Source organism: Brachyistius frenatus, unplaced genomic scaffold, assembly GCF_029030835.1.
Source record: "Brachyistius frenatus isolate BFR_SWC_R1_liver_20210118 unplaced genomic scaffold, ASM2903083v1 Contig_82, whole genome shotgun sequence".
NCBI classification, from domain to species: Eukaryota; Metazoa; Chordata; class Actinopteri; family Embiotocidae; genus Brachyistius; species Brachyistius frenatus.
The window spans coordinates 1,049,268-1,063,092 of NW_027210681.1; the positions used below are offsets into that span (position 1 = coordinate 1,049,268).

Below are 13,825 nucleotides of genomic sequence, written 5' to 3' on the forward strand. Positions count from 1 at the left end.
TCTACTTTTCCTGTGTTCCCGTCCTTCAACTGAACTTGTCCTTTGGTCTCTCTTCTTTTTCATTGGCTATTGGTCCTCTTCCCTTTAAGACTCGTCTCCTCCTCCTCCCCCTCCCTCCTCCTCTCCTCCCCCTCCCTCCCTCCCCCTCTCTTTCTGCTCTCCGAGGCCTGCAGCTGTCAGCGTTATGTAATCTGCATCAGCAGACCTCTCGCTCTTTCTCTCTCACAATAAATCCACACGAAACATCGTCCACGGACCGTTAATCTTCCTCCTCCGGCTCGTTATCTCACGAACGCATCGTCATGTTTTCCACAGAAATTCTGGGAATCCCGATCCGGGAATGTTTAATCAAGCTCGGTGTCGGACGACGGAGAGAAACTGGGATCTTTCAGCCCTTCGTGTTTGTCTGACGGGCAGAAAGAGCTGCAGGGTGTCACTAATGTAATCAATCATAGTTAATGAATGCGCTCGTTATGTTTGCGTCATAACTTTGAGAACAATGTGGAGTAGGAACTTTATACTCATTAGAAACTGCTCTCTGGTTTAGGCAGCAAATATTTGGGCACATTTGGACAGAAAGCTAAATTTTTGCATGTTTTCAAACGATCTTTGTGGTGAAAAGTGAAACGGGTTCTTACTGTCGGAGAAGTCCTGGTTTAAAGTTAGAAATGTACGTTTTAATTAATATTGGACGGATTTGTCATTAATCGTGTAACAAAACAGACTTTTCATCAAACTTTAGTGCAGAAGTTCATTACGGTGTCGTTGTTGTTGTTGTTGTTGTTTTCTTAAACAAACTCTGAAACAGAAACTGTTCTGAAACTGTCACCCCACCAGATTGAAAGATTTTGATGGCGGGTCGAGTCGAAATAAAATCTCATTCCAGTCGCTTTAATTTGGGTTAATCGAGATGAATCTGTGTACGTTCTTTGTCCCGGTTTACCCACGCCGGCCTCCTTCATCGGGACTAATCGGTGCGTTCGGGGTCACTTCCTGTTCGACGTCTGATTCTGTTCTCTCCTGCTCCGTGAACTCACTAACTGATGGTTTCATTCACCAAACTTAAGTCTGTATTCATGCAACTTTAACTTTTGGTGGTCAGATCACTTTAATCCTGTAATTTAATCTGCATATTGAAGCTTTTAATGCTGTAAAGAGAGCTGGAGAGAAATAAAAGGGGGCATTTCTTTTCTTTTTTTTTAAAACTCAAAATCCTCATTAACAAAGTGAACTCGTGACGAAGGAGATTAGCTGTTCCCAGAAGCTCGGGGAGTTCGCAGAGAGCGAGAATGTGAACAATTCTTAGTTTTGGACGACTCGGTTTGATCTCCAAAAACCGGCCGTGATGCCGTCTGAAGTTTCACAAAGTTCAGGAACGGGAGGCGGGACTTGTCTTCTGAGTTAGTTATTGCACGCAAGAAGGGAATTACAGAAAAGCTAATAAGATGAACTGTGTGTGTGTGTGTGTGTGTGTGTGTGTGTGTGTGTGTGTGTGTGTGTGTGTGTGTGTGTGTGTGTGTGTGTGTGTGTGTGTGTGTGTGTGTGTGTGTGTGTGTGTGTGTGTGTGTGTTGCAGGGTGACAGAGTTGATGGGTTACACCCCTGACGATCTGCTGGGCCGCTCGGTGTACGACTTCTATCACGCCCTGGACGCAGACAACGTCACCAAGAGTCACCACAACTGTAAGTACACTAACTACACACTCAGAGGCTAATATTAGCCAACTAGCTGATTATTATTATTATTATTATTATTATTATTATTATTATTATTATTATTAGTTAGAGTTCAGATATCAGGTTCTTTCTCATTTTTTTCTGTCATTATTTTTAGTTTCCATGTATACATGCTGTAGTACACCTTTTGTATAATACATGTACCGTGTGTTTGTTTCTTTGTGTGTAATTGTGTGTGCGGAGCACTCGTCTGGTATTAAGATGCTTTTTTGATCAAATTTAGCGTAGCCGCCGGTGGTCTGATGAGGTTTGCACATCTGCTGCCACAAACAGAAACACAAGAGGACCAGGTGGCCTCTATTACAACCTAATGACACTTTGTGTGTGTGTGTGTGTGTGTGTGTGTGTGTGTGTGTGTGTGTGTGTGTGTGTGTGTGTGTGTGTGTGTGTGTGTGTGTGTGTGTGTGTGTGTGTGTGTGTGTGTGTGTGTGTGTGTGTGTGTCATGGCTATTCTCTCCACTGACAGTAGTGTATCATTAGAAGATATAAACAGCAGTGACAGTAGAAGAAGAGAAGTGGTAATTTAGTTCCTTAAAACAGCCTCTGCAACATAATGGATGAATGTGTGTGTGTGTGTGTGTGTGTGTGTGTGTGTGTGTGTGTGTGTGTGTGTGTGTGTGTGTGTGTGTGTGTGTGTGTGTGTGTGTGTGTGTGTGTGTGTGTGTGCACATCACAGAAATATTATCACTTTTTTTTTTTTACTTATCAAACCATAGGCTTAGTTCCAAAAAATATGTAAATAAATAAGAGCTGCAAATGCTTTTTGAATAATATTAATAATATGTGCGCACACAAACAACGTTCAGTGATGATTTCCTTCTCTGGTTTTAGTCATCTGCGTCTGCAGTCCTTAGTTGGCTGAAATTTGTTGAGATAAAGGCCTCTCTATCTATCTGTGACACACACACACACACACACACACACACACACACACACACACACACACACACACACACACACACACACACACACACACACACACACGGACAGACACACACGGACAGACAGACAGACGAACTGCTCTCATGGCCAACGTGACCAGCATGTCGATCAGCACATGCTAACGCCGTCCGAAGCTTCCGCCACACACACACACACACACACACACACACACACACACACACACACACACACACACACACACACACACACACACACACACACACACACACACACACACACACACACACACACACACAGAGTCAGTGGCCTTATGTACACTCGGACCGGTCCTGCTCCGTTCCCACGCCAGCTCTGAACTTTGGAGCGAAGCCAGAACATCTCCTCCGCTGCTCAAAGTCAAACATCTCAATCTGTCCTGCGAACTTTAATGTTTTGAATATTTAACAAATAATTAAACAATGTTGGATTTAAGCCGTAAATAAACCATAAAAATGAAGCACAAAAAATTCAACAAGTTTGACCAACAGACCATTTAAAAAAAAAAAAAAAGCATCGTTGAAAGGCTGAAGAGCATTTTTACTCTCAGTTTTCATGAATTCTTAATAGTTTGTGTCGAAGCAGGAAACTACTGACATTATTCAAAAGTCACGTGAGCGTAGCTGAGTGTCCTTCAGCTGGAGATACGTGCTTTTCTCTCCAGAGGTCAAAGAGACGTGTGAATATTAAGATCAATAAGCTCTAAAGTTGGTGGTGTTGGTGTCCCTGCAGTGTGCACCAAAGGTCAGGCCGTGAGCAGTCAGTACCGCATGCTGGCGAAGAACGGCGGCTACGTCTGGGTGGAGACTCAGGGAACGGTGATCTACAACAGCCGCAACTCTCAGCCTCAGTGCATCGTGTGCGTCAACTACGTCCTGAGGTGAGAATCGGCGTCCCGGTGAAGAAGCTTCTGGAAAATAAAACGACTTCAAATCGGCGTGAAAAGTGTTTATAGAGTCGTGTTTTTTGTGTTTTTTCTTCTCCCGTCCGTCCCGCAGCGACATCGAGGAGAAGTCGATGATTCTCTCCCTGGAGCAGACCGAGTCTCTCTTCAAGCCGCGACACATGAGCAGCTTCTTCGCCGCGGGAGGCGCGGGCGCGGCCGGAGAGCCGGGAGACGCCCTCTACGGCGAGCTGAAGGAGGAGCCGGAGGACCTGACTCAGCTGGCGCCGACGGCCGGAGACACGATCGTCTCCCTCGACTTCGGTCAGCGTCGCTCGCCGCGTTAGAAAAACATCCACGATAATCCCACTTTAAACAAATAAAAAAATAAAAAATGTCGTGCAGTTAACTCGTACGTGAAGCATCAGTGTTGTTGCTACGGTTACCTGCAGGTTAACATGCACCTGGGCTGGCATGTATTTAAATATCTTTACAGTCACGTGATGATACAAAATTAGATCCCTGAAAGAATAAAAACACTTTAAATATGAGCTACTTTTATTACTATCAGCTGTTACTGTCTGTAGTTTTCCTCGTCACACTTTTATTGTTTGTCTAAATTTGCGTCTAATATTCGTCTAAACGTCCCGCAGGTCGCTCTCCCTTCGAGGAGCCCCAGCAGCCGGCTCCTTACGCCCAGGCAGCCATGCCCCCTCCGGGACCTCCGTCCTGGGCCAGCGAGAGCCACAAGTCTCCTCCTCTTCCTCCTCTTCCTCCTGCTGCTGCTGAGCCCGTGGGTCCAGGCGACATGGCGAACCTGGCCGGTGCCTTCACCGTGCAGCAGAAGCCTCCGCCGGGCAGCTCCACCCCGAGCCTCAGCAGCTGCTCCACGGTGAGAAAAAGGCCCGCGACTCAAGAGACCGATTTCTTTGTCAGAACTCGTCGTTTCTTTTCTCTTACGTTGTGTCTCGTGGTCCCTCGTCCTCTCCGTGTTCGTCCTCCACCTCCTGCAGCCCAGCAGCCCCGTGGACTACTACAACTCTGTGGAGAGCGACCTGAAGGTGGAGCTCACCGAGAAGCTGTTCGCTCTGGACACGGAGGAAGACGGTTCTGAAAACAACGAGGTGTGTGAGACGAGTCTTCTTCTGGTTCAATGTTGAAGTACGTTTCTAAGCTGCATCGTGTTACTGTAACGATCTCTTAAAGGCCTTTTGGTCGTTAATCTGGCAGGAATTCTTCCAGTTTTAAGTCACATTTTATGAATATTTCTCCCAACTTATAAAAACTATGATTATGCAAATTAAATAAAAGTAGGCAAAAAATAAAATGCATAAGAACCGATCAAATTAAACACATTAATATGATAGAAAAAGAGTTCGAATATAGAATAAAGCAGAATGCATTTTAAAGTGCTGAAGAGTTTAGACTCTTACGGCGTTATGATGCTAAAAATAAAAGTATTTAAACCTGATATTTTACAGACTGACCTCAGACACAGAATCAAATTGTCTTGAACGTTAGTTTATTTACTTTCCTCTAAAAATCTGCATATTTGTTATCTTTTGTTTAACATCAATCACTTTGGATGTGAACATATTAGTCCTATAAAAATACTCTATTTGACGTTTCCTCGTCCAGAGGGACCTGAGTGACCTCGACCTGGAGACGCTGGCTCCTTACATCCCGATGGACGGAGAGGACTTCCAGCTCAATCCCATCATTCCCGAGTCGAAGCCCCGGGAGACGGCGCCGGCGGGCTCCATGGGGGGCAACGGCGGCCTGCCGCAAACCCACCAGGCCCCCCCGCAGGGCTTCGGCAGCCTCGTCAGCCTCTTCCAGCCGCTGTCTTCGCCCCCGCAGCCGCAGGGCCGCTACCAGCCGCAGCCGTCGGCCTCCTGGGCCGCCGGGGACGAGAGATGCTCCGGCCGGGGCGCCGTGGACCCCCGAGCCAGGTCGTACATGATGGGCCACCTGCAGTGCCCCGTGTACCCGGCCCCGGCCAGCACCCCTCTGTCCTCCATGGGTGGCAGGCAGAACCTGCAGTGGCCACCGGACCCGCTGTTAACCTACCAACAACAACGACAACAACAACAGCAGCAACGGGCCAACAAGGCCTACCCGAGGGACCCGTTGTCAGGAGAGGAGCGTCCGTCCTGCCAGCAGCACGTTATGCAGAAACAGAGGTGATGGAGCGCACAAACAAAAACTTGATTTACCTTTAAATACATCATCATGTTTAAAAGAGACAGAAAACCTTGAGAGGAGGAATACAAATATCGAAACATATCATTTTTATTCAATAAGTACAAATGATGGATTCTGTTCATAAATATAATTTTCTATCTATTTTGACGAATATTGTGTGTGTGTGTGTGTGTGTGTGTGTGTGTGTGTGTGTGTGTGTGTGTGTGTGTGTGTGTGTGTGTGTGTGTGTGTGTGTGTGTGTGTGTGTGCAGGTCCATTGACAATTTTGTACAAGCTTACAGAGACATGAGTCCAGCCAGAGTGGCGGTGGCCAACAGCATCAAGCGCTCCTTCAACCAGATGGTTGTGGTGAGTTTTTACTGATAACGTTGTCGGGAAAAAATATGAATATATTAAGTTCAGAGACTGAACTCGTCGGATACGAACGAAGTGCGGCGCGATAACGTGCACGTAGCAGGTGGCAGCTCTGATCAGCTGGTTCATGAAGTGACCGCGTGACCGTCTTTCAGGGGGAAAGTAAGCGGTCAGAAATGCTGTGGAAGAAGATGCGAGGCGACGCCTGCATGGACCGTTCCCTCAGCGCCGGATCTCTGGCAGGTCAGTAAACCTGAGAGGAAAGCGTCCGCCGCGCCGTCGTCGTCTCCTCGTCCTCCCGATCGGCCGAAACCTTTAACCTCTGGCTCTGTGCTCTCAGGGACGGGGACGACGATGATGCCGTCGTGTTTCAGCTCCCTGCTACAACACAGGAAGTCTCAGTATCCAGGAAACGGGATAAGTGGTACAAATGAAAAATCCTTTCCCCAAAAGAGCTGCAGCTACGCTGAGTATAACATGCTGTCTTCTAACGAGACGGAGGGTGAGCTCTGGTCCCGTTCATGTTCTCCATCCAGCGTTTTAAAATGCCTCAAAACTCGCCGTATGAACGGCTGAAGTATTCAGTCTCTCCAGGATTTCAAGGTTTTTTTTGTGATTAAAAAAAAAAAAAATTATTACAAATTTTGATGGCGGAGGTGATTTTTTTTTTTGGGCAGTAAAATTTTAAATTTGATTTCTGTTTAAGTACTACCTGATAAACAACGATATGTAATCAATTCCTGTGATAATAATCATGCTGCACATCACAGAAATATTTAAATTTAAACTTTTTATTCAATCTTTTATTAAACTTGTGGCTAAAAGTCACAAAAAAACCCTCCTGGTTTTGTTTAAATACAGACTTACTTCATGCCGTTAATACTTTCAGCACAGCTTCTGCTGACGAAATGTTTTGAGGAATTTTAAAAAGATTTGCAAGCTCCCGTAAATATTGTGGAGAATTGCATGAATTTGGTTAATTATTGCGATCGCAAAACCACAAATAGGTTATTTTAGGATTTCAATGAAGTCCTTAAATTCCTGTTCTCTTAAAATGAGTGAAGGAATCGGCCCGTGCAGTAAGATTTCAAGCTTGTTTTCTGTTTTCATTTGAAGTTATTTCACGTAGACTGACAGGTCGTATCTTTTGAGCGTTTCGTTTCTTGTCCTTCTCCAGGGATAGCCAGCCGTCTGCTCGGCCCGTCGTTCGAGCCCTCCTGTTTGCCGGAGTTGACCCGTTACGACTGCGAGGTCAACGTGCCGCTGCAGGGCAACCTGCACCTCCTCCAGGGCTGTGACCTGCTGAGAGCCCTGGACCAGGCCACCTAGAGCCCCGGATCCAAACCAACACCCCCCCTCCTCCCACACACACGCACACACACACACACACACACACACACACACACACACACACACACACACACACACACACACACACACACACACCCCGACGTAGATCTGGACTTTTCTCCCAGTAGCCCGAGACTAAAGTCCTTCTTTACCTCCGGGCCCTCCGAGATCCCTGAGAGCTGAGCTACCAATCGAGAAGCGGTATTCATGACCACATCCTGCCCCCCCCCCCCCTGCTCCCCGCCGTTACCTCTCTACTCAGACCAACGAAACAAGCCCAGATATCAGGGTCCACCCACTCACACTCTTTGACCCCCAGAGTCGCCCTGCAGAGAGCCGACCGCCTATATGACCCACATATATGAGAGTAACACGGGTCAGTGGGTAAAAAAAAAAAAAAAAAAAAAAAAGGTGCAGGACATTTAACAGATGTGTCTGGTATTAAAGAGTCTTCACACTGGGATTTTCACTGCTTTCACCAGGTTTGGTGTAAACGCTCAGACACACGGGGCTGACCTCTGACCCCTGGTGTTTAATGACGAGGGATTTAAACATACAACCTGCCCAAACATCTGCAGCCGTACACCCGCCGACTGCCAGATACGGAGTCTATGCAGCTCAAATCTCAGCCCCGCCTCCTCTGTGTCAGCCAATCCACGTAGCTCAGAGAAGATATGATACTACCTACATATTAACAGAGACACGGTGCTGTTTTTACTTTGTATATTCGAACCAGCAGCTCGTAGACACATCCATGTAGTTCCAGTTAAAACCTCAAGCAGGAGCTGGGTATCACGAGCAGCTTCTGAACTCTAGTCATTTTAAAAATAAATGAATAATCGATTCCCAAAGATGACTTTTTTTTAATCACTGTGGTGCAATATGCTGGACTGGAGCACTTTAAAGTGTGGCTGAATGTTGCCAATATGATTAATTAGTAGCATTAATTTCCTTTTTTGTTTTGCCTGTGATTACTTCAAATAGTTGAAATTTTGAGATAAAACTATTAATTCATATGACAAAAATTTACACAATAATTTTTATCCCATCCTTATCATCATCTTGTAACGCTTCTTGTGATACATTCTGATATGAGATGACTAAAAAGATGCTATTCAACTCAAGTAAAAACAGTATTTAGAATATTTCTATTTTAATTATATAATAAAACACTTCGCTGTAAATAGAAAGTCTGCTGACGATGAGATCTTTGTCTCGTATTTAGTTTTGTTTTGTTTAGTTCGGGTAAGAAGAACCGACTCGGCGTCGGTGTGATGATACCCAGCCCTGCGCTTCAGGTCTTTTCAAAATAAAAGGCTACCAGCCTCCATCCCTGCGCTCTGTTTAAACAGTGCCTTCCGGTTCACAGCAGCATTGGATCTGTTCGGGTCAATTTTAACGACATATGCCTTTATTTTGTTATTTTACTATATTGTAATAAGTCTATACTTCTGTTACTAAACTGAGACATTTTAGATTTGATCCATTTCCCCCCACACACACACTTTAATTCATCTAAATCGACAGGACACCTTACCATATCAATACTTCTTTCTCATTTATTTTAAGTTCTTACTCAACCTACCAGATAATAAAACATATACTGCAATACATGTACTCGACATTGTGTTGAATAAGTTTTGTTATTTTTTCTTCTCACTCTGGTGTCTCTCAGTCAGGTAAGTAGCTCGTGTGACAACAGGTTTTTTTTTTTCTTATCGTGCAATTATTTCATGGAGTTAAAGCTTATAGTCAGTAACAAAGCTAGCCGTTTTTTTTTGTGTTTTTGTTTTTTTTCACCGAATTACTAGCTTGCACAAAGGAATGTGACTTGCACACACTGTAAGAGTTCATATGTTAGGAGCTTGAACTTCACGCTGTACAGAAAGCTATAAATAAAAGCAGTGGTGTGCACAGACTCGGTCGGGGTCAGCGTGAGTAAGATGAAAATAACTTTTTGGTGGTTTTAGGTCTCGACCTTCTGCACACGTGTATTACAGGTATTACATACATACAGAATTTAAAGAGCTTCATTTTTTAGGTTAAATTTCTGCTCCAGATTACATAAATGTTTGCTTGTTTTGCTGACTTTTTGCTGTGTAATCAGTTAGAGTACAAATTTTTTTTCCAATGTGATGTTATCTTGCATGATAATTGCAACCAGATTTGAAAAAGTCAGCATTATATAATCTGATTGAATTTAATGGTTTATTTAAAATGCATCGTAACGCTATCAGACTGCCACTAACGAATACTTTGACTTTCAAGTTAATTAAGTATTTTCTTTGGCTGTTTTGTCTATAAAAGTTGGACTGTAGTGAAAAATGCCTGTTATGACATATGTGATCAGAAGGAGGGATTTAAAAGCAGCCGTATAGACGGGCAGTTAAATGGTGTTTTGATTCCCTGTAAAGCCAAAAAGAAACGAGGTCGCTCCAGTCGCCTGTTTGGTGTTTTTAGGTGGCAAACTAATTAAAGAAAAAAAAGACAATAGAGGTCACTTCCTCGAGCCTCTGTACACACCACTGCACAGCAGGCGGAGAAAGGTCAGAAGACAAAATGCATACTCTCGTATTCCTGCAGAGTATACCCAGTATGTACATAGCAGCAGCAGCATAGCAGCCTGTGAAGTGACTTGAAAGTGGAGTTTACGTATTATTCTTTATGATTAGGACAAGGCCAGTTTTTCTTCTAACTTACAAAACAAAGAGTGGCTGCCAGGATGCTTTGAGTATTATTACTCGTCCTATATATGATACACTAAACAGTCTAGAAACAGTAACATCACTGTCAGTATGTCTTCAGTGAATTTTTTTTTTCTCCGCTCTCTCAAACTATACTTTTCTTACACTCTTGTTTTTTTTTTTTTCGAGGTAATTGTCTTTGTGTGGTGACCACTTTAAAAAAAAAAAAAAAAAATGGATTATAGATCTTTGTACACATCTACGTTATGTATTTAAAAAACAAACAAACAAAAAAAAAAAAACAGAACTAATGTTCAAGATAGTGTTTTTAGTGTTTATGTGTCCTGGTACTTTGTCCTTATCTACCCGTGTAGATGCATTAAGATCGGAGCCCTTGCAGTGCTGTTTCCTTTTTGTGCTCTTTCTGTGTTGTGGTGGCATTTTATTATTATTATTATTTTTATTTTTTTCTGTCTAGAGTTTTATCTCTTAAAATGTCTATTGAATCTGTTGGCTGGCCAGTACTGTTGTTGTTCTCACTTTAAAAAGTAACCTGAAAAAAAAAAAAAAAAGTTCAGATTAAAATAAAAAAAAAGGTAAATATCAGTTTTCTAAGTTTCACTTTTCAGATATGTAGCATTTTAAAATATAAGAAGGTGAAGTTGCCACAATTAATTCCCATAGTTTTCCAGTTGCATATATAACAAGCAATGGTGCTTCATAGATCATGTATGTGTCATTTTTCAGACGTGTATTGCATCTCTTGAATCCACTAACACTGTATTTTGATGTTGTGCTGAAGTTTTCTTTAAAGTTCATTTTGATCGATATAATGTGCCTTATTACGACTTCACCCTTCAAGTGCACAGTTTGTTCCCTCCGACCTGTAGATGGCGTCCTTCCACTCTGGGGGTTATTATTGAATGAGATCTTAACTTGAAGTAGCGTCTTATCTTAAAGTTAAATGTGTTCAAATCCTGTTTTCCTTCAGACTAGTCCAAATCCTCCCTTTAGTTTGCGGCTTTATTTTATTTGTTTGGTTAAATTTTAGTTGTCATGTCCTCCGATGTTAACGGCTAGCTAGCAGGACCAAATATTGTCGAGTATCTTTTTGTAATAATTGGAAAACATTTTCAAAGTTGGGATGTTTTTTTGATAATAACCCCTCATGCTTTCTAGTTAACTCCTCCCTCATAGCTTCCCATAGTTTAGATCCTACTACATCAGCAGTGCTGGACCACGCCATAGAAGCCTCTTAGCTTCATGTAGAACAATTCGTAGATCTTTCTGGTGATGAGGAGTCAAACTTTTTTGTGAAAGGTTTTCGAAGGAAATGGATTCCCCAGCTCATCAAATGACCTGACAGTCTGTTTGCTGATGAAGCTGCTCGGGTTTTTTTTAGGAGTAGCTGAGAAAGAGATTTAAAGCTGAGGCTCTTTTATTTTGATAAATAGTGTCTCAACATGCTGCACATAGTTAAACGGGTATGTGACGCGAATGCAGCGATATGGATGAAACTAAAGGTGGCTTACGTGAAGGTTACAAGCTGAATATAATCAAATCTATAAAACCAAACAGGAACTACTTCCTTTCTCAGTTTGAGGCCCCAGTACATGATCAGCTTCATATCCTGAGCATTAAAATAAATCTTAAGTTGTTAAGGCCTTAATTTACATTATAAATGCTTCAAGTATTTATTGAAGTTGTGCCGACAATTCAAGCTCTTCTGTAAAAGTAAAGTCCTGATAACTTTGAAGTTTAATTTGTCGTCCATCACAGAGTAAAAGAGTTATTTGGGGAATGCAGGAAATCCAACTGTCATTCCTTTCTACTCTTAAAATGTGAAATTTGTCTCATTAATTTCAAGTATTTAGATATATTTTTCCTTTTTAAGCCCAAACTTAAAATTCTGAGTTCAGTTGCCTAAATCTCCAATAGATTGTTAACTTCAGTTGAATTAAATATATTCAATTTCCAATTTTCCTTTGTTTACATTGAGACAAGCCAAATAAAATTAAACCCAGAGCAACACTCCCACATATGAGACATAAAAAGAGTGTGCTCCATTTGTTTTAAACAAGTATAGCTTTAAAATATAAATATATTTTGGGATTGGGGATGAGCATTTTCCTGAGTGGGAGAACAGCTCTGAAGTACGTAATAACGAAAAGATATTAAGTTGAGTGATGCATGAAAAGAGATAACTTCCTGCTCCGCCTGCCCACTGATGCACATTTCTGCACTTGTCCACTCTACATTGTTTCTCCTCCCACTCACTTCCCTTCCTCAAAAATCACTTCAATTCTCTTTAAACTTTACACAGGAGGGCGTTTTTATTCTTGGTCAAAGTGCAGATTCTTCATATTTCAAAGTAAAAGCCTGTCAAGGAAGAAATTCTTATTTGTGGTATCGTGTACAGTATTTAAAGACCTTAGAATTGTGGAAACGAGAAGCACCTTACAGCATGTTAAAAGCATGTTTTTAAATCTTTATAATGGTTTTCACCCCGAATTTCAAGTTTTGAAAAAAAGTCCTCGTGCAAAGTTAATTTTTAGAGACCAAAGATTATTGAGGACTGAATATTCAATGGAAGAAAAACAGCACCTTACAAGGCTTTTTTTAGCATCTCAAGAGATAAGAAATAAATTGCGATAATGTATGTGGACAGAGTTGGCTAGGTGTAAGTCGTTTTTAAACTAAAAAATCTAGACAGAAAAGAAGCCCCGCCTCTGTTTTAAGATAGCTTCTACTTCACTAGTTTCAGCCAGAAAAATGTAAAATTGTTGGAAAATGTAAATCATTCGATCCAATAAATTTACCCAAGACCAATTTTGCTGGCATTCAAGAACTACACCGTTATTGAGTCTCAAAGCTTCTTAAGAAGTGTAGTTTTTCAGTGCTAGTATTGTTTTATCTTTGCGATAAGAAATGTGAAAATTTTAATGTCAGCAGGTATCAGCTATTCAGTAAATGTAAGTGAACGCTAGTGAAACCGATGCTAACCCCCAAAAATGGGTGGGGAGAAGCTAACCCCTCCCCCCAAAATGGGCGGGGCTTCAACTCTGTATTTTAAGTCTAGAAGGCTTATCACCAGTGCTAGTGCTCAACATACTGTGCTGCTTGAAGGGTTCTCCCCAAAACTAAAGTGACAAATCATTCAGAAGTGAAACCACTCTTTGCGCTTCCTCTTTAAAGACAATATCAGCATTTTGTCTTTCGTCTCGTGTAACAGGGTTTATATTTTCCTTATGGGATCCATGTTCAGCTACATGTATTTTGTTGTGTGTCAATGTCATACATTACAGTTATATTTGCTAATTCAGAATTTGTTTAATATGGTAAAAATTAATATTGATCTTATTATGTTATTGTTATCATTGTTATTACTACATGGGGAATTTAACCCGATAAGTTTCTGCACTGATATCTCATTAAAGCATACTGATCTTACCCTCCCTCGTTGCCTTAGTGTGTTTATTGAATTTTATTCTACATGACGTTTTTCGTCTGACTGAAATATTAACGGCATTTTTAAGAATTAATTGTGAGTGAGGAAATAATTCACTATATTTCAGATGACATGCTACAGTATGATTTTTTTATCATATTTTGGACGACATGCTATGGTATGACTTTTTTTTATTTTTTATCATATTATATTTTAGGCAACATGC

The 13,825-nt window shown here is 41.9% G+C and overlaps 1 protein-coding gene and 1 long non-coding RNA gene across 6 annotated transcripts in view; one reads left to right on the forward strand and one right to left on the reverse strand.

Moving 5' to 3' along the window:
- The window catches only part of epas1b (endothelial PAS domain protein 1b), a 41,542-nt gene extending 27,936 nt beyond the window's left edge, over positions 1–13,606 (forward strand). The window contains exons 7-17 of one of the 5 annotated variants that reach the window (XM_069709272.1): positions 1,576–1,682; positions 3,408–3,555; positions 3,674–3,882; positions 4,212–4,450; positions 4,572–4,682; positions 5,197–5,741; positions 6,015–6,111; positions 6,273–6,360; positions 6,458–6,619; positions 7,295–7,476; positions 7,514–13,606. In XM_069709272.1, coding sequence (XP_069565373.1) covers positions 1,576–1,682; positions 3,408–3,555; positions 3,674–3,882; positions 4,212–4,450; positions 4,572–4,682; positions 5,197–5,741; positions 6,015–6,111; positions 6,273–6,360; positions 6,458–6,619; positions 7,295–7,446 — 1,858 coding nt within the window. In that variant the 3' untranslated portion in view covers positions 7,447–7,476; positions 7,514–13,606. Of the gene's footprint in view, positions 1–1,575; positions 1,683–3,407; positions 3,556–3,673; positions 3,883–4,211; positions 4,451–4,571; positions 4,683–5,196; positions 5,742–6,014; positions 6,112–6,272; positions 6,361–6,457; positions 6,620–7,294 lie in introns of all 5 variants that reach the window. The other 4 variants (XM_069709273.1, XM_069709271.1, XM_069709274.1 and 1 more) reach the window with 4 other exon arrangements.
- Positions 5,743–7,597, reverse strand: LOC138627139 (uncharacterized). Its single transcript, XR_011311364.1, has 2 exons — positions 7,514–7,597; positions 5,743–7,476 (listed from the first exon to the last, which is right to left on the reverse strand). It is a non-coding gene; the product is annotated as an uncharacterized lncRNA (long non-coding RNA).
- Positions 13,607–13,825: the final 219 nt, after the last annotated feature.